The 20,536-nt window shown below is 32.1% G+C and overlaps 1 protein-coding gene across 1 annotated transcript; it reads left to right on the top strand.

Moving 5' to 3' along the window:
• Positions 1 to 14,598: 14,598 nt before the first annotated feature.
• LOC132754572 (uncharacterized) lies at positions 14,599 to 20,137 on the top strand (the record flags this gene model as incomplete). The annotated part of the gene is made up of 6 exons (XM_060745225.1): positions 14,599 to 14,714; positions 16,297 to 16,826; positions 17,361 to 17,423; positions 17,859 to 18,263; positions 18,654 to 18,962; positions 20,075 to 20,137. Coding segments are annotated over exons 2-6 (1,327 nt in total), but the record flags the coding sequence as incomplete, so codon positions are not given.
• Between the last annotated feature and the right edge of the window lie 399 nt (positions 20,138 to 20,536).

Below are 20,536 nucleotides of genomic sequence, written 5' to 3'. Positions count from 1 at the left end.
TGATTTTCAATTTTGACAAGAGTTTGGGGGCGATACTATTATATTGTGTACAAAATGGGCACTTATTCAACTTTGAAAGAAGAATGGTATCAGATTGGAACACCTAAAGTAGATTGCTATACAAATCTCGAATTTTTGTATGCAACATATTGCGCCCCCATCAGTGCTTTCAGCACTTTGATTGTCAACAGGCATAAAGAGCAAAACAAAGAATTGAAGCTTACAACTTATCACATCAAAACACTCCTGTTCTGGCTCTGTGAACAAAACAAAGGGGAAGACACGTGGTCTTTTCAGAAGCTTACAGACTTCGCTTTGGCTTTTCTTCTGGAAAAATTACGCATGAAGAAGCTCTCGCACTATTTTATACCTAACAGTAACCTTTTCCTTGATTTTGAGACTTCCGATTTCCAGTTATTGATAGATTGTGTAATGGAAGTACGAGCGTACCCACTTAAAAGCTTGGAATACTTTATTAAGTTAAAAAATGTTAACATGGGGGCGATTAAATTCACGACGGAGGATATGGATTGCTTTTGGGGCATGTCCGCCGATGGAGGAAGAAGTGAACAGAGAAACAAACTAGAAGAGGCAATGATCGAGTTTCAGAGAAGCGTAGATGATGGAATTGGAAATGGTAATTCTACATTACAGCAGGCGATTTTAGAAACCATTGAGTTGTGCCTCAGAGACGATGGATGCATAGATTTTTCACAGTTTGAAGCGATACATCTATTCTTAACAAAAGGTGATGGCGATATTATTAAACTAAAAATGGATGAAAAGACAAAAAAAGATTGTAAGGAAACGGTTTCACTAAGGAAGAATACTGGCATGATTTGCATGTGGTTTGGTCTGCAATCTGTATGGATTTTAGCTCGACTGGGGTTATTACTCCCTACGATTTCCATTCTCCTTTTCTTTGGTACTTTTAACACAAAGATAAAACAGTTGGTCGATAAATTTGGAGGACCGCCAGGGGTAATGGATATTCTACGTGGGGCGTTTTGTGGAAAACGTTTGAACTTTAAAGAAGACGTTAAAAAGCAAATTTTAGAAACTATTGGGCGTTATCTCAATTGTCCAGACGAAGAGGTAGATGCAACATGTTCTGAGCTAAAGTATAAATTAGCTGGATATTTTCACTGTAGAAAAGAATTCTCAGACCTCTCTGGAATACGACAGGATTAAGATGTTAAATACAATCAATTAACTGGCACGAATAGTTCTTGCTAGTGAGTCAGCCAAACAGAATTTAAATATATATCGTAGTTTAATTTCAATATAACACTATGAAAACACTTTGTCGATTAAAACAAGCAAGGCAGTGTGGTTAACAGCGATTCATTTTGTTCTTTCGTACATGATCGATACACTTTTGCTTTTATAAATTCTTTTTTTTAATTCGTTAATAGCATACAGTATCTAAACCAGTTTAAATATCGGTGAGTTTTAAGAAATACGAGCACCTTATTATTTGACATTTGTAATTTTATAGTTTGCCAATGCTTCAACAGATTAAACTTAACCTATCTGAAAATTTCTATTTTTCACTGAAAAATTTTATACTATATAAATAGCACATGTATAAATCTACATGACATTATATCGGGAGATCTTGAAAGAAAATATTTCATAAGTACTGACCTGAAATATACACAAAAGAGTTAGCTTTACATTATCGTATTACGTTTCTATTGATTTCTTGATCATATGCTTTTTTATATTATTATTGTATCAACAAACAATCCAAGTCACCTACGCTCTACGTTGGATTTCCAATACGTGGCGTCAGATTGGTAAGTTCTATTTTTGGTTTTAAAGTAGCGTCGTTATTTCTGTTAATTTATTATTTAAGTGTGGATATAATTTCTTAATTTCTGAATAAAAAGGTATGTGAACTTATATTATATTTACTTTTTATTTTTTATTACGGTTGTGTGCATTTTTCTTTATTTTTGTATCGACCCGGGGCACTTGTTTTATAAGATATGATTTTGTTTGTTTGTTGCTTGGGACACTCCTTTATTTTCGAAACTAAAATGTTTTGAAATGAATATCCATTTTTTTGAACCTATACAAATTCAAGCTTTCTAAATATATTATAGAAATCATTGACTTTATTTGTAGTAGAATGATAATTGTATATACAACCTATCTTATTTTAATTTAAAAAATTGACTTGAACCTGAAAATTAAAGGATAATTTTTATTGCAAGCATTATTTCGTAGTGCCCTATTGGCTCCATAGAAAGAGCATCGGATTCTTAATTTATGGGCTGGTGGTTTAATCCTTGAGCAAGGCGAATTTTCTTCGTGACAATTCAGTACCAAAATTACCTAAGAGGGGGCTTGATAGTGGGCTTTTGCGTCGTTTTGTAAATAATGGAGGATGTCTGTCAACAAAAAAAAACAACAATACGTGTTATTACATATCCAATTTTGCAAAAAGAAAAATTTCATTAAGATATCTTTGGTCTCCTGCTTTAAGCAGGCAAACAAATGTTAGGGGACTTTTGTAATACAGTAAACTTACAGCGAACACGGTTATAGCGAACTTCCGGTGGAACAATTTATTTTGGCCCGAATTTTGCCTTTCTTTATTTAAAATAAAAAATATGGTTATAGCGAACACGGTTATAAGGAATTATCGCTTATAAGGAACTCATTTCTTAGTCCCAATCTAGTTAAAAGTGCAGAAAATTACACTTTTATAACGAACTCCAAAATATTGGCTATCCGTAAATAGACTTTCGTTTCATTGGAACGGATTAAAACTCGGCGGAATGTACCGTTTATCGTTGTATGTACTTCAATACATCTATTTAAATGAATTTGTATAGTTTTCTATGTAGGATATTTTTAGCATGAGCTCTTTTCACCATTATTTCTTTTCTTCAATAGTTTTGATCGAGTAAAATAATTATAATGATTTATAATGGGTTTTCAACATAATCACGCATGCTTGCAATTTGCAATGAACGCTTGATTTAAATGAAAAGAAATCTTTATCTTCTATAAGTAAAAGTCACCCTTAAATTATAATAGACGATATTCAATATAAAAGGAAGGAAAAAGGAAAAATCGAAAATCTTGTTTATTCTCAATCATGGAAAGAAAACGAAAAGAGTTTAGAAACAAAATATTATATTTTATGAGAAATTGACATAGGGAGTAAATCTTAAACTGGAATAGCAATTATTTAAATTCCAAAAAGTACGCTCTCGGGTATTGTGTCTAAAATAGAATTTATGACTAATATTTCTTAATCAAATGCTCTTCAAAATGGCGGACAATGGTAAACAATCAGTTCGTTATATGTAAATATGTTCGCTATAAAAATTCCTGAAACAAGGAACTAATTTGATATATGCTTACAAGGAACTCCGGATATAAGGAACAGATTTTGAATGTCCCAATGAGTTCGTTATAAGCTGAGTTTACTGTAGTTAAATAGTATACATTGTATATAAATTAATAAGGAGAATGGGCGAAAAATATCGAAATGAGGGCATTGCAACTTATATCGGACATTGAGTAAATGAATCATGAAGGATAATTAGACGGACACTTTCACTTTCACTGGTAAGTTATCCGGGAAAACCTTGTTAAGTGGTCCGACCACTTAAATATGAACAAAATGTGTTAAACGGCTGAAAAAAAAATCAACACCAAAACAAACCAGGTTAAAAGTCATTTCATGTATAACAAAACATTTTGCTCTTGTTCGTTTCTATGGTTAGGCGTAATTTCTCCATGACAAGTAATCTTGGACATAAGGTATAATGGTCAATGTCAGTTACCGCTGATTGGGATATGTAGTCGATCACTTGCGGCATTACTGATAAGCTATAAGGTTAAGTCTGTTTGTTGGATCTTTTGCCGAGATTTAACAAGAAAGTGTTAAAATCGGTGTTAAAAAAACAACAAACAAAAAAACAAACAAACAATTGAAAATTTGCAACGTTCAATTTCCGCATGATTCTTTTGGTTCACATCATGATACATGTTTATGAAAATTGATCTGTTTTAAAGTAACTGAGTTTCAAGTGAAAGTGTTTATTTTTTTATTCAAAAGACAAACATTCAACATACCGAATAAATATGACATTAATACTGATTATAAAAGGATTTCTTAGTATAACTTAAAAGTCAATTTACGACATTCTAATACATTCTAAGGTTTTAAAGAATGTAGAAATTCATGACCATGAAAAGAAAATTTATAGAAGACTATATGAAATAGGGAAACTGGCTGAAAGGAAAAAAGATAATGGAGGGATAACCTTTTTTGCTCAGATAATCGGAGAGATTCTTAAGCAAGATAAAATATTTTATCAACGACCGCACAATGATATCAGTCATTGTTCAAACAGCAACGATGAAGACGAGAATGACCTATATCGAAATGATTTGAATTGTGTCGATCATATAAACAGCAACAAAACTGCATTTAGAGCAACTTTTTCGGAGACAAGTCATAAAGACTTTGTGCCTGTTCTAAAGATAAAGGGTACGCTTAGATGTATGGAGAAATGAAAAACTCGCGTAGAAAAGTTAAAATGGCCCGCGGAGAGGGTTGACATAATTTTCAACGCAAAAGTTTTCGTCGCAGCAAGAATGTCACCGGTAAATCAAAATCCAGAAAAGGATTTTTGTTTGTCATTTAATATGCCAGAGAAAGAGATGATGTTGTCAATTTCTCTAGTGCAGAAGAAAGTATTTTTGACCATGAAAGCTTTCTTAAAGGGTAAAATTGAAAAGCGTCATGCTAAACTTAGAAAAGAGCTGGCATTAAAAACTTATCACATCAAACATTTGTTGTTTTGGGTGTATGAAGAAAAAGTGGGAGAAATGGAATAAGTTTCTTATCTTCTGAAAAAAGCTTTGGATTCTCTTACAGATACACTTCGGAGAAAAAAACTAAGTCATTACTTTGTAGAAAGTAACAATATGTTTGTTGAATTTAAAGACACTGATTACGAAATCTTACTGACATGCGTTGATGAAGTTAAATCAAGTCCTATGAAAAGTTTAAAATTTTATATAGATTTGAATGAAAGGGGTGCACGAGAAGTCTTGCTGACAGAAGACGAGATTTCTTGCATTTTAGAAATGTCTGCTGACGGAGGGAGAAATGAATATCTCCAAAGGACGGAAGAAGCCATGATAGACTTTCAGAGAGGTGTCAATGAAAATAGAAATGCAAATGGATGTTCTCCGCTGATAGAAGCCATAGTGGACACAGTTGAACTTTGTCTACAAGTTGAAGGGAGTGATAATTTTCGAATGTTGAAATTATTGAATGATGTTCTGACAAACGGTCAGACAGATATAGCACAAATAGATAAGAACATGGCAGACAAAAATATAGAGGAATTCATGAAGGTCATTGATAAACTTATGGATCATATATTGCCATTGCGGAGCTATGTGAATCATTTTGGTGGAAAGGACGGGATAAGGCATATTTTACGGGGTGCTTTTTGTGGTAAAGGTTTAGACCTTGATATTGATATTAGGGAACAAATTGTTGACTCCTCTCTTCGTCGATATCTTTCGTGTTCAGATAGCGAAGAGGATTCATTGTTTTCAGAGTTGAAATATAAAATATGTGGCTATGTTCTTTCTAGAAAAGAGTTTTCCGACTTGAAAGGATAAAGAGATGTATAAACTTTTTATATATAAAAATAATTTTATTCCACAATGTATCAAGGTATTGGACGTTATCAGATAATGTTCTCTTTGGTTATAAATATTTCAATTTGTTATATACGTGTCCATAATTTATCAGACACATCAGGGGCTCACCAGTTATTTCGGCTTCCTTTTGTTTGTTTGTTTGCTTGTTTGTTTGTTTGATAGATTGCTTTTCAAAGGAAACCGTTTTTCAGGTTTTCCTTCTTCTCTAGGACTACTTTTATCCTTTATAAACTTTTTATTTCAATATTTCGAAAATATTTTTCTTATTAACCAATTAAAGAATAATATAATTCTCTTAAATAAGTTTTCTCATATTTCATTGTTAAAATTTCTTCTTTAAACTTTCAGTTAGTTTTGTTCCATGTAAGTAATCTGTTGCATGAAAAGAACAAAAAATATATAAAATATAAAACTTTGACATTCTGGGAAAGGCTTTTTCGGATGTCGTCCAGATACATTTGCACTATACATGTAATTCTAATTTTTTGAAAATTTATTTTTGGTTTATTCATGTAACCTTTTTTATGTGTGTACATATTTTTCTACATTTAATGAATGTATCAAATCCGACCGGCACAAAAATTTATCACACCTGAGTGTTCACATTGCACTACCATGTAACATTATGATATCACACCATAATATTAGACTATCATACAACACTACCTAATATATTAAAAATATCTGGAAAACAGTGATCTGTCGGAAGCATTAAAACAGCAAAATTGACTCGGGTTCATTGAGTCTGTACATGAGGGATAATGAAAAAGTGCAACATCCCTCACGCCCCTAGCACTCGCTTGAGCGATACTCAATTCTCAAGACTTAATAGTGCTGGACAAAATGATCCCGAAAGATCAGAAAAATATAACAACATTGAATTATAATAACATCATATACTACCATATAATGCTATCATGTTAAACCATCTTATAAATATATCATATAAAACTACCATATAACAAGCTCATAAAAACTACCATACAAAGCTATTTTGCCACACCATCATATAGAGAATAACACGCCACTGTCTTTTGATATCAATTTTATCAGGCTGATAAAGGCTAAAAGGGACGATCTTTTTTGGGAATACCTAAATAATCTATAACAAAAGAAATATTGACCTTTTATTTGAAAATTAAATGGCTCTGACAATATTTGGAAAAGCACACAACAACATTTAGATGAGGAATGACATAACAAAGAATAAGGTTACTTATCAACGCTTTACAACACCTTAATGAAATGTTGTGAAAAAAGGATTACTTTTTTAATTGTCATATCATTTATGTTCATATTTGTTTTTATTTTATATATCTGTTGATTTGTTTTTCATTATTGCATAAAAATAACATACAGAAACTTATTTAGAGGACTTTAATATTGTTAACGTTGTATTTATTTATAACTTATGTTAACGGGAGACGATCGATATAACATAGAACCCATTCAGATGTTTCCTCCCTTTCGAAATGCAAAAAGGCAATAACGATGTATAACACTTTGCGCAAATGCGCAAATAAAGAGACTTTGAATTTTTGTTTTTGCAATGTCTTCCGATTCTTGCTGTAAAGACATTATGTTCCCTATGAGAGAAAGAATTTCATCCAACAAGTTAGAGCAATATGACGTTAACATTATCATTGACTATAAGAACAATTTGAATGTAAGAGCAATTTTTAATTATACGAATAAAAATATAAAGAAGTTTTGAATTCTTACTTCAGCTCAATAAGAGCGTTATCTCTATCCATTGAATGTTAACAGCTGAATATCCGTCACATTTAGATAACTATAGTATGTTAATTACAGTTGCGATTTAAAACGAGTGGTGCAAAATGATAGTACCGAGTTTTCGAGTTCCGTACATGTATATTTCAATCTGCCACATAATTTTATACCGTATGTAGAATAATTTAAATCGTGTCATGACTTTGTTTAAAGCTTGGTTTGAGCATTAGGTCTATTCATTTGACAAACACTCAATTATTATTATGTGACTTATATAAACAGACAAGAATGATGATACGGAGGCAGAAAACACGCCTGTTTCAACCAAGACAACCTTTCCATTTCTATTTTTTTTACCTGTAGAGTTGCTCTGTTATGCTGACAGAAACAAGAATCGTTATTAAACATGCCACTCGTATGTATTCATGTTACATATACATTTGTACAAGTAAAGATAGGCAAATACACAATGAAATAACTGTTTCAAATATATAATTTTTAAAACTCTGTCTTTTTATGCCATCTACCAATTTTATTTGCTACACAAGTACTGATGCTTAATGATAAAACATTGTTGAGACATAAACTGGTCTCGGAACTACGAAGTCTTGGTAGAGAGGCAACAGCATGCTAGTAGATTACCACTTTTGTCATGACAAGATATTCAGGCAGACATGGGGAAATACGTTCCTGGCATGCCTCCTTTAAAGGGTATTTTTACGAAAATGTTATTTTAAACTGAGATTTTTGTAAAGTCATTGACCTATTATAAAGCACGATATCTTTCTCACAAACGTAAACGTCTCTGTTCTGTAAACTAAGTTAATTTGAAACTGATGCTTATTTTACTCTTATAATTTTAACTTCTCACATAGCTTACATAGTGATGATTTTGAGACGGGAGTTATGGTACACGTAAACACGTGCACAGATATAACTTATAGAATACCCCTTTATTTAACATTTTTCTTTATATAAGCGTGTTTCGACTGCTATTGCCCCCACCCCTATTTAGGCCCCAAACACTGTTTTTCGTTTGAGAAATGTTGTTAAAAAAGTGACCACTTTTTCGGCGCCGTCCCCCATCTCAATGTTACATCAGGGGGTTGCCAGAAGGAAGATATGTGCCCCTTCGGTTTGGGGGGTTTGAAGGGGGCGGAGTCCCCCTCATCGCCAAGAAAATTTTGGACATGTGATAGGCTAAAATGGCCTCAGGTCGATCTTAGGGTACCTAGTAAAGTTGCAGCACTTTGAAATCAGTTTTGATAGAAAAAAACAATGCAAACTAGTGATTTAAGGCAATTTTGAGACGTCTCCCGTTGCCATGGTAACAGGCACTTTACGATTGAGCATGCTGTTACAGAGGCTATGGTTTGGTCAATATTTGTGCCAAGTTTCATCAGTATTGAAGCATTTTTCATAGATTCATAGCAGTTTGAACTTGTTACAGGAGGTTTTTCAATGAAAACGGCCATTTTTTCGCAATATGCTCATGGGGTAAAAGGTTAATTAAAAAATAAAAAAAAAATGTCAAAAAACAACAATTTTTCACCAAAATTAGGTGTTAGGGCACGTGTTAACATGGAAAAACTAGTTTTTGGGTAATTCCAAGGTTTTTCTTAATTTTTTGTTAACATTTTCCCTTATATAAGCGTGTTTCGACGGCTTTTTGCCCCCCCCCAACCCCTTTTTGAGGCCTCAAACAGTGACAAAATGCCCTATTTAGGCCCCAAGCACTGTTTTTCGTTTGAGAAATGTTGTTAAAAAAGTGACCACTTTTTCGGCGCCGTCCCCAATCCAAATGTTCCATCAGGGGGTTGCCAGAAGGTGGATGTGCCCCCTTCTGTTTGGGGGGGGGTTGAAGGGGGCGGAGTCCCCCTCATCGCCAAGAAAATTTTGGACATGTGACAAGCTAAAAATGGCCTCAGGTCGATCTTAGAGTAACTAGTAACCTACGCTGAAAAGCATTTTACTCTATCTCAATTCATTGAGAAGTTGCAGCACTTTGAAATCAGTTTTGCTTGAAGAAAAAAAACAATGCAAAATAGTGATTTTGGGCAAGTTTGAGACGTCTCCCCGTTGCCATGGTAACAGGCATGAGTATGCTGTTACAGAGGCTATGGTCTGGTCAACATTTGTGCCAAGTTTCATCAGTATTGAAGCATTTTTCATAGATTCATAGCAGTTTGAACTTGTTACAGGAGGCTTTTCAATGAAAAAGGCCATTTTTCGCAATATGCTCATGGGGTAAAAGGTTAATGTAATCAAGATATAAATGTAATTTATACTCTCCCATCTGGTTAGTTCTTTGTGATGGGATTAACCAAACCAAACACACGCTCATTTGTAGATATTCATGTATAAAGAGATAAATAAGATATTAGGTCAGTATGATCTCATTGAGGTAGAGTGGACAAACAGTGGACAACGGTAATAAATGTGTATCAACTGTTCGACTAGACATCAATAAAAAAAAGACATTTGTGCAACATGTATAAACCATTGTTCCCTTTACTAGCAATTTAGTCGTTTTATCACCCTACCATATCCGAAGTCGTATGTAGGCTAGCGTTTGGTGGTAATGTCACCATGACGTTTGACCTACTGGCCTTCAGTTCAATCTTGGTCTTCTAAATGTCATTACGTACTTCCATTCCACCAAAGACCAGAACTTTCTTTAAGATATGATTAATGACAAGATTGTAATGGTCAAGGTTGGAGTGACTTTGACAACTAACTTGTTCAGTTTAAAATCATTAGAAGTCATAAACAGGTCATGACAGCCTCCCCTTAGTACTGTTCGCTTAAGATTTCTCTATTTTTTGGTCGAACAATGTTTGATGCGGCACATTGACGGACGGACCTACTTACATATGACTGTTATTTATTTTTATTTTTTCGCGTAAAACTTACTTATTCCTATTTCATATTCAACCTTTATTTCTTCTCGTAATAGGTATTTGAAGCGCGTGTAATCCATAATAATGATATTATAAAATACAGTTTTTCCTTTCCGTAAGATTCATGAACCTTTTATTAGAAATGCGCCAAAAATATGATCGCTGTGAAAGGTTCCATTTTTAAAAAAATATTGGAGATATTTGGGCTACTGAAGATAAAGAGTATCATTTCTGATCAAGACCAACATTTTCCTTAAATTTCTTCAAAGAATCTAAAGTTATGAAGCGTATTCCAAATTTCACAGTCTAATTAGCAATAATGATAACATTTACAAAATGGATGACACCATTTTCCGTGTTTTGAATAATAAATGTAGCGAAATTAAATAATATTTAGAAAACAATGATTAAAAAATATTAAAAAACAAATAAAATATAGTGTTTCGCTCTCAAACAAAAAAATGCAAATCGATTCAACATCATCTTTAAAAGCACATTATGCCTCAGAAATGAATAAATTGTTACTTCGTTGGAAACAGGCAATTATTAATTTTATAACATTTAAATAGTGATTTTATAGCATGTTTGATACTTATCACCAGAACAACGTAAGTCAAAGGGACAAAGTACAGAAATGTTCTTATTTTGAAATAAAAATAACTAAAACAGTAAACAAACAAATCACGGATAAAGAGTTTCTCGTTTCAGTCTGGAATGATATGCGTTATAGTGATAAGACGCGACAACTCCTTTTGTTGTTTTTTGCGCTTGTAAAGTTCCGAAAGTATAAATTCTGTCCATGTACATGTCCTGTAGAATGTCCTTTAGATAATATCGTTTATAAATGTCTGCTCTTAAAATGTAGATTCTAATTGATCAATATTAGGTTTGCTTGTTTCATTTCAGTTCAATCGATATGTACTAATAACATATATTATTATGTAATTTACAGCCATAAGTTATAACAGATATGTTACAGTATAGTGTAAGATGTATCTTTTTGTGTTCATAAATAAGACTATAAATAAGAAATACCTATGTACATATAACATAAAAGTAAAGGAACATCGTACATATGTGTCTTCAAAATTAATTATTATTTTAAAAAGCTAAAGTATCATATTTCTGACAGACATCAAATTCTCACCTACGATACAAATTCTAAACATTCAAGCATTACATTTAAACCCTTTCAAAAACAATAGGAATTTAAAAGCTATAACAAATTGCGATAACGAATGTTATTAACAGATTGGTTCTCTCATTAAGAAAGAAAAAAATTATTAATTAAATTGCCTTTATAGTCACATCATGTTTATGTTAACATTTATTTTTTTATCAAAAGCAATTGTCATTGCATTTTTGTTGTGATATATAATATAATACAGATATAAGTGTAAAAAGTCTCTGATGTCCACCCATTGAAATTGTCACAGAATTAATGAATATACTGCTGGGAAACACACACTCATTTATATTCATCTTCCAGAAATATAAAATGCCAATGTTGGTCACTGATGAAGATTTGTTTGAAGAGTTTATAGCAGAACTGGAAGAACGTACTAAGCCAAGTAAGAATGATATAAGATATGAAAGATATGTTAACTATATCAAGTGCTTCATTAGTAAGTTCGGAAGAGAAAGAGTGTATCTTGTAGGAAGTACGAGCGAGCGATCAAAACTTTTTTTTTCAAAAGAATATGGCGATGCTGACTTCTTAATGGTTTCTGGAAAGCTGGAAATTCCGGCTGAAAACTTGGTCTCATATCGTAAAGCCCCATGCTTTGTTTGGATTCGTGCAGACTCATGTAGCAGAGATATTGGCCTCGAGGTTGTTGAGGATGAACATATCTCTGCTAACACTCTGCGAGAAGTACGACGAGAGTTATTTACCATGTTAAGAGCGATTTATTTGCATGTCACTGCTACTGTGAACAAATTACCAGAAACAGATACGGAAAGGACTATTCTATCTGTTTCCTCAAAGGTTGGCTTACAAACAACGACATATAGGTCATTAACGTTCGAAGAAAATATTGAAGATTTAAAAGAGTGTTTTCCAAATAACGAAAATATTGAAAGAGCAAATGAAAAAGAAAAACTGCTTGAAGATAGATGGAAACAACTAACAGTTTGAGAATGCCAGAAAAAGATTTATAGACGGTTGTATGAAGCATCGAAACTTGCCATACCTTCTGACAGAAAGAAAAATAACGGAGGAATAGCTTTCTTTGTGCAACTCGTTGAAGAAATTTTAGCCAGACAAAGTAATGCATTACCCAAAACACCTTCCGATAAAATAAACAATTTCCGGACAAGTCATGACAATGACACTGATCATAAAAGCTCGAACATGATAGATATAGCTAGTAATAAGGACACATCGTTTAATGCAACATACACAGAGAGAAGTCACAAAGATTTGGTTCCAGCTTTAGATATTACAGGAGAGTTGGAGGAAATGAGACTATGGAAAAAACGAGTTCTTGACAATGGCTTGGACAAGAAGAAGGTAAATGATATTTGTGACACAGAAATTTTTGTCGTATCTCGAGTCTGTCCAAAAAGTTCAAATCCTGATAAAGATTTTTGCTTGTCGATTAATGATAGCAATGTCATCTGTGGAAAGAAGAGTGTATTTAATACTAAAGGCATTTTAAAAGGTGTTTTTGGCAACAGACATATAGAACAAGACAAAGAATTGAAGCTTACAACTTATCACATCAAAACACTCCTGTTCCGGCCCTATGAACAAAACAAAGGGGAAGATACGTAGGTCTGTTCAGAAGCTTACAGACTTCGCTTTGGCTTTTTTTCTTGAAAAAATACGCGTGAAGAAGCTCTCGCACTATTTTATATCTAGCAGTAACATTTTCCTTGATTTTGAGACTTCCGATTTCCAGTTATTGATAGATTGTGTAAAGGAAGTACGAGCGTACCCACTTAAAAGCTTGGAATACTTTATTAAGTTAAAAAACGTTAACATGGGGGCGATTAAATTCGCGAAGGAGGATATGGATTGCTTTTGGGGCATGTCCGCCGATGGAGGAAGAAGTGAACAAAGAAACAAACAAGAAGAGGCAATGATCGAGTTTCAGAGAGGCATAAATGATTGAATTGGAAATGGTGATTCTCCATTACAGCAGGCGATTTTAGAAACCATTGAGTTGTGCCTCAAAGATGATGGGTGATTAGATTTTTCACAGTTTGAAGCGATACATATATTCTTAACAAAAGGTGATGGTGATATTATTAAACTAAAAATGGATGAAAAGACAAAAAAGGATGGCAAGGAAACGGTTTCATTAAGGATAAGACTGGCATGATTTGCATGTGGCTTGGTCTGCAATCTGTATGGATTTTAGCTCGACTGGGATTAATACTTCCTACGATTTCCATTCTCCTTTTTTGGTACTTTTAACACAAAGATAAAACAGTTGGTAGATAAATTTGGAGGACCGCCAGGGGTAATGGATATTCTACGTGGAGCGATTTGTGGAAAACGTTTCAACTTTAAAGAAGACGTTAAAAAGCAAATTTAAAACTATTGGGCGTTATCTTATTTGTCCAGACGCAAAGGTAGATGCAATATGTTCTGAGTTAAAGTATAAATTAGCTGTATATTTCCACTGCAGAAAAGAATTCTCTCACCTATCTGGAATACGACAAGTTTAACACGTTTAATATTGTCAGTTTGCTGAAATTGTTCATGCTAGTAAGCCAGCCAAACAAAATTTAATTATCTTTCGTGTTTTAATTACAATATAACAATACGAAACCACTTTTGATGAGTAAAACAAACAATATAAATGAAGGGGGGCATTGTGATAGACAGCGATTCATTTTTTACTTTCGTACATAATCGATGCACTTTTGCTTTTATAAATTTATTATTAAAATTCGTTAAGAGCATACAGTACTTAACCAGTTGTAATTACGGTGGCATAAGTTTTAAGAAATACGAGTAACTTATTATTTGACATTTGTGATTTTATAGTTTGCCAATACTTCAACAGATTAATCTAATTATAGGATAACGAATTAATAGAAAAAATCTCAACCTAATTCATGATAAAACATAAAAAGAGATTAAATTCATTTTCGTCATAGGACCCTTGTTATTCATTTCAACTTCACTTTTCTCTTTATTTTGTATTACGTATGTACGTATTCATACCACACGGAATTAAAGCCCAAATGACAGGTTTTATATATTACAGAGTAACGACTGGCGCATTCCTAAATTAAACTTCAATAAAGCACTTTAAACTTCTCTAATATTTAGAAATTCAAAATATTCAAATATCTTTGAATAAGGAATGAAGTGTATTAAAATCGAGGGCGATCATTTTCTAGGCGAATTCGGTTCAAATATAACTTGTAAGTAAAATGGTTGTTTTTGTTTCATAAGTATCTATAGAAACAAGCGAGGTTTTACGCATGCGTAAAATGTTTACATTATGCCCCGTGCCGAATAAAATGCTACCTCTACGAATGAAAATTTAAATTAAAGGGGAACGTTACGACACGGAAATTCACTTTATTCCATATTATTATTCGTTTTATAATGTGACATGACAAGTAATAATAACCAATAACTGTGCCAGGAGTCTTATTTATATAAAGACAGTGCTGACACGCTCATAAAGGTTTATCGCAACGCCTTGGTTATCAAATTATTAAACCCGATATATAAACCTAAAAAAACATAGCAAGATCGACAATAAAGCCGTAAATTTGAGCATAAACTAACTGTTTATATAATGCTATATAATGAGTATATATTATATGTTTCAAAACGAACTTGTTTTCTAGTTTCTAAAGGTAAACAAATGGAAAGATAAACGCAATTTAGATTCTTATGACAATGCAATGCAACAACTGTTATACCGATGCGTTTTTTTTTCAAGGTTAAACAGTTCCCCTTTAGTTGGAGACAACTTGTTTACGCATGATTTAATTTTAGACTAGTTCCACGATATTAAGTCTCGGTTAACTACCTTACATGAAATCAGACATTTTTACAGTCAAATACTTGTATACAGAGACAAGAAACATTGTATTTCCATTTGAAAAAATCCAAAAAAATCTAGCAACAACTCAATATATTGAAATTTAAAATCGGTCCCGAAGTGTAAAGCTGATGTATATGAATCTTTTTATGTACTTGCATTTTTATTGACGACTAGCAAAATAAATCGTGTCATCTCTCAATTAATCATACGTCTTACTCAAAGTCATATAAGCATCGTCTGTAAAGTAGCCAAATTAACTTCTTTTCTTATAAAATATAAAAGTGGCTAAATTCAAATATAAAGAAATCCATCTAAATACTTAGACTAATAAATAAATAAGGAGTGTCTCGTCCTTCTTAAATTACTGAACTTATTTGCTGTAAGGCTTCAAAAAAGATTTTCAATAGTTCTTGTTTGCTGTACCGTAGCGTTTATCATATGTCGTTTGAAAAGATTTATCTCTTCAAAGTATCTATTAAAACGACTGATTATAAACGCAACGGTAATCAATGGCGTTTGTTAAACTGTCAATCAAAAGCATTTAATCCCAAAATTTAAATATATATTTTTATTGATAAAATCATACCTAACAATTGAATATTCACAAATCTAAATGTAAACGACTGTTTTTGGCATATTCGTAATATCGCATATTAACGTATACCTCTATCGTTGTATACTTTTAATGTTTATTGCAGATTACAGATTCAATAATTATAAATACAAGGTAAAAGTGTTTCTCAAAATTATTTAATTTTTAAAGACTCTTTCTATGTAGTTATCAAGTGAAAAAGATAAGTTTTATTAATCAAAATGCAACGTTTTTAATGCTTTTTTCAGATTAATTACAACGATATAATATATATAACTATATTTATGTATTTATCCAGTGATGGAGATAAAATTTATTGATAAGAATTCAACTTTAGTGTTGCTTTTCCTTTCAGAACAATTACGAAGATACAGCAATGTAAGAGTATCGGAGGTTTAATGGCTTCTAAAGAAAACATATACTTTTTACGTTCTTTTCTATTATTAATCGAAGGTGGCTCATATATTTCAAAAGAAATTTTAGGTCGAGAATGTCAAAAGTCTGAAAATGGCCTGGATGAATTACTCAAAATTAAAGAACCGAATCTGAAACATTTGTTTCACGACAAGCAATACCAAAAATTGTTTCCAGATTTTGGTACAGCTGACGTCAACTGTTGGGACTTGCAACTGGTAGTTGGTGTTTTGATAACTGTGTTTGGGAGAAGCCTCAAATCGGTAGAAAAGGACAAGCTAAGAGCGTTAAAATATATGAGAAACGACACTTTTATGCACAGCACTTCTGCAGCTCTACATATAAGCAAATATGAAGAAGTAGTGGAAGAATTAATTGACAACATTACAACATTAGCGTCAACGTTTGATATTTCAGTACAACAGCATTGTTCAAACTACATCAAACAGTTTACTACCGGGCCATTAGAAGGTAGTATAACCTTTAAAAATACTTTAACCTTTCATTTATTTTCCTCATAATATACTTACCACTTTAATAGCATGTGTTTATATTTTTCTTTATTTTGATCGAAAATAACGTATACTTTATTATCTGTACATTTTTGATATTCACCAATTTTCAACTATCCTTAGCGAATTAGAACCTAATTTAAAAAAATGTTCAAACAGATAAAAGGCAACAGGAGTTATACAAGGTCAAAAGGCGAAATGTGCCTTGTAGGGCTAGGTTTAATTCTATTATGTTACAACATATTTCTCTTCTTTAATTTATTTTTTCAAATGAAACGTTCATTAAATAAATGACTTTAACAAAACATTTTACAGTAGTAGTTGTATATAGGAAAGACATTCACTATTTTAATAGGAAAACCTCTTCCACACATCAAGTTAATTTCTTTACTTCCAAGCTGTTAAATCAAGATAAGATTTTTAAGTTTTAAGTTGAAAATGTTAAATTTATTTTCGATATAGTGATAAGTTTTATATTATGTCCTTATTGCAGCCGTAAGACCATCTTTACCGACATTGAATGGATTTAGCCAGTTATGTCAAAAGAAGTTTAAAGGTGTGTAAACTGAATTTGTATACAACCTGTTTGTTTTTTACAATAAATTCTCCCGATATTACGGAATATTAGCTACGACATGATTATACACTGTTAGGGAGTGACTAGCTTTGATAGAAATGGCAAATGTAACCATTTTAAACTCGCTGAGATGTTGGGGGCAAAGCAAATACGCCTGACGGTTAAAATATTCTCAGTTCAATTACTGATATATATTTGTAAAATAGCAGACTTTTGAAGGTTTATGTTTATTTTTAGATCATATCCATGTATTAATGAAAGGATACCAAACATATCCTTGTAAGCAGAATTCCGCTGGAGTAGGTACAAACGGCGTGAACACTAAAAGTCTTTCAATGTCAGTTCTAACTGACATCTTAAGCTCATGAAACTTATGAATTCATAGAAATGTTACTTTTGTTATTATATATACAGTTGGTGTGGAAACAGAATTGGTTATCGGTGGTCCTTCTGCAAACTGGATAAGTCTTTGTGAACACACTCTTGAGAAAATATTCAATCATGCTGGAAGCATGGCAAGTGAAGATGGTGGATTTCAAGAAATTGAAGAAAATGTTAAGAGAATGCTTAGCTATATTGAGAGCAATATAGATGTTATATTCAAAGGATGTAACATGAAATGCATCATTCTGTATTTTGAGTGCAAGGACTATGAAAGCTTCTTACATTTTCTGAAGAAAGTAGAATGTCAGGAATACACAAGTTATTTAAATGACTTATCAAATTCCCTTCATAGCTTCTTTAAGCCAAGATATCCGATAGCTATCACATCCCAAGTTACATCAGAAAGTTTGCAATCGATATTGATTGACATTATAAGTAAGTACATGATGAAAGCTTACAGTAATAAATTTTATCTTATTCGTTCTGTTTGTTTTCTATATTTATGACGTAGACGAAGAAAGATAAAATGCAAGTTTAAATAAATGTTGATAACTATATCATTGAAGTTTACATTTTATATTATTTAAAAAAAACATCCTAGCTTTTTTGTGCAATAATATTAAAACATTAATTGTTGTAATAGACCTACTCGTGTATATTGATTTTGTGGACGTTAACATGTTTCTTTGCCTTGTCAATATGTACTTACACTATGCAATGTATTTCATTTTTGATTGTACGATTACATGTTAACTGCTGCACAGAACGTACGAAGAAGTTGCTTTTGCAAAATGTGCTTATTAATCAACCTCTTTATTTATAAAGAAACTCTCTCAAATGAAAAGGAAGAACAACGACATGTTTTTGAAATATCATCTGAAGAAAATATCCACGAAAACAAGGCAATGGCAATGACGTCACGTGATGTTCACAAAGAAACGAAATCTCTGTTGCTGAATTTTGAATTACAATCTGATGATGCCTTACCTCAAATGCTACAAACATTCAAGGGAACTCAATTCTCGGACAGCTTGACGAAGGTTGCTGGCTCACTTTCACGTTATTGTGGCAGGGAAATTACTCTCAAAGCATCTATGAATGTCGGTGCTATGCTGGAGGCCTTAGAAGAATCAGGTTCTGAATATTACTTTCTATCATGTTTTATTAATAAAAACATTATTTCATATTGTGAAATTTTGCTTGAAAATTTGAAAGTTATATAAAATATAAAAATTATATAATTATCGAAATAAAAACAACAGGAACACATATAATAATATCTAGGTTTAGGGTTTAATATGAATTGCTAATCATTCAATTCCAATTTTAATAGAAGACAATTACATAAATTTTCTACTTCTCCTCAACTTTCTTTCTTATATTCCAAATGTTCAAAATCAACTTTCCTGTAACATGTGCGAAATGCTGACTGTACGTTATACATTATGAAATATAAAAATTGGAGATCTTCATTCTCCTGTTGTTAATTAATGGAACAAATATTTGTAAAAGAAATCTGTAAGCCATTAAAAATATATTGTTTGCAATAAGCACATTGTCCATCAACATACTAATATATGCTATTACAGAAATCCATTATATACAGACAAATATATTAATTTTTAATCTTCTGATTGGCGAATTTCTACCTTTCATTTTACATAAACATGCTGACAAGTTAAACTTCGGTAATCCCCTTTTTAATAAGGCATTAATTATGCTGATTGTTCATATTCCCATTCTTCCTTTAGACATTAAATATGATTATTGGTAAAGTCTCTATCCTCCTTTTAGACGAAGTATAAAGCAATTGGTCAAGTCTCATCTCACCTGTTACATATTTCTTTTGTTGTTTGTACAAACATTGTGTAAGATATAAAAATTGTTCATTGGTTAAGTCTTTATCCTTTTGTTAAGAGAAGAATGTAGTAAAAGTTCAAGTAAATATCTTTTTTTCTTATATATTTAATTTGCGTTATCTTGCTGTCAGATGAAGTATATGCTGTTTATTCGATTTTTATCATATATTGATAGCTCAAGTCTTTTTCTTAATGTATGGTAAAAATAAAATGGTAATCCAAGTCTCTATGCTTCTGTTAAAATTTAATATGTTGATTTGTCAAGTTAAATTCTTCTGTACGACGAAGAATATACTGATTAGTCATGCCTCTATCCTTTTGTTGGTCTTTTTATTTGCCTGAGTTACGTTTCTGTTTCAATTGAGTAAAATGCTTTTTATTTCAAAGTGAACGATGACGTGACGTCGGAAAGAATTACATCAAAAGAGGCTGATTTACAGTCATTGCCAGGTTCGTGCATTTAGATTAAATTGATTCTAAGACTTGACTCAATAATGTATGTATTTAAAATGGGAAATGTGTCCATGAAGTGGTGGTTCGTCTACAAAATCAATCGTATACTTATCATTTATCTCTGGCATATGGTCTGTGATCATTTAAAATATGGACATTCAAATTTCTTTCATATTGTAAATTAAGCTGTAAATTTTAGTTGGGTAACTATGAAATTATTGTAAATACAAGTTTCATATATTATAATTTCTAGGTTAAAGGTTTAATTTGACGTGCTAATAATTGAGTTTCAAACCTTATGGAAGACAATATGCTGTTATATCAAGTGTCAACCTTCTTCTCAGATATGAAATTTTAACTGGTCAAATTCGACTCTTCTGTTACGTTTGAAATATA

The sequence above is a fragment of the Ruditapes philippinarum genome, unplaced genomic scaffold, assembly GCF_026571515.1.
Source record: "Ruditapes philippinarum isolate M1 unplaced genomic scaffold, ASM2657151v2 ctg1534_1_1_1_1, whole genome shotgun sequence".
In the NCBI taxonomy this organism is placed as follows: Eukaryota; Metazoa; Mollusca; class Bivalvia; order Venerida; family Veneridae; genus Ruditapes; species Ruditapes philippinarum.
This window is presented reverse-complemented; position numbering and strand designations above follow the sequence as displayed.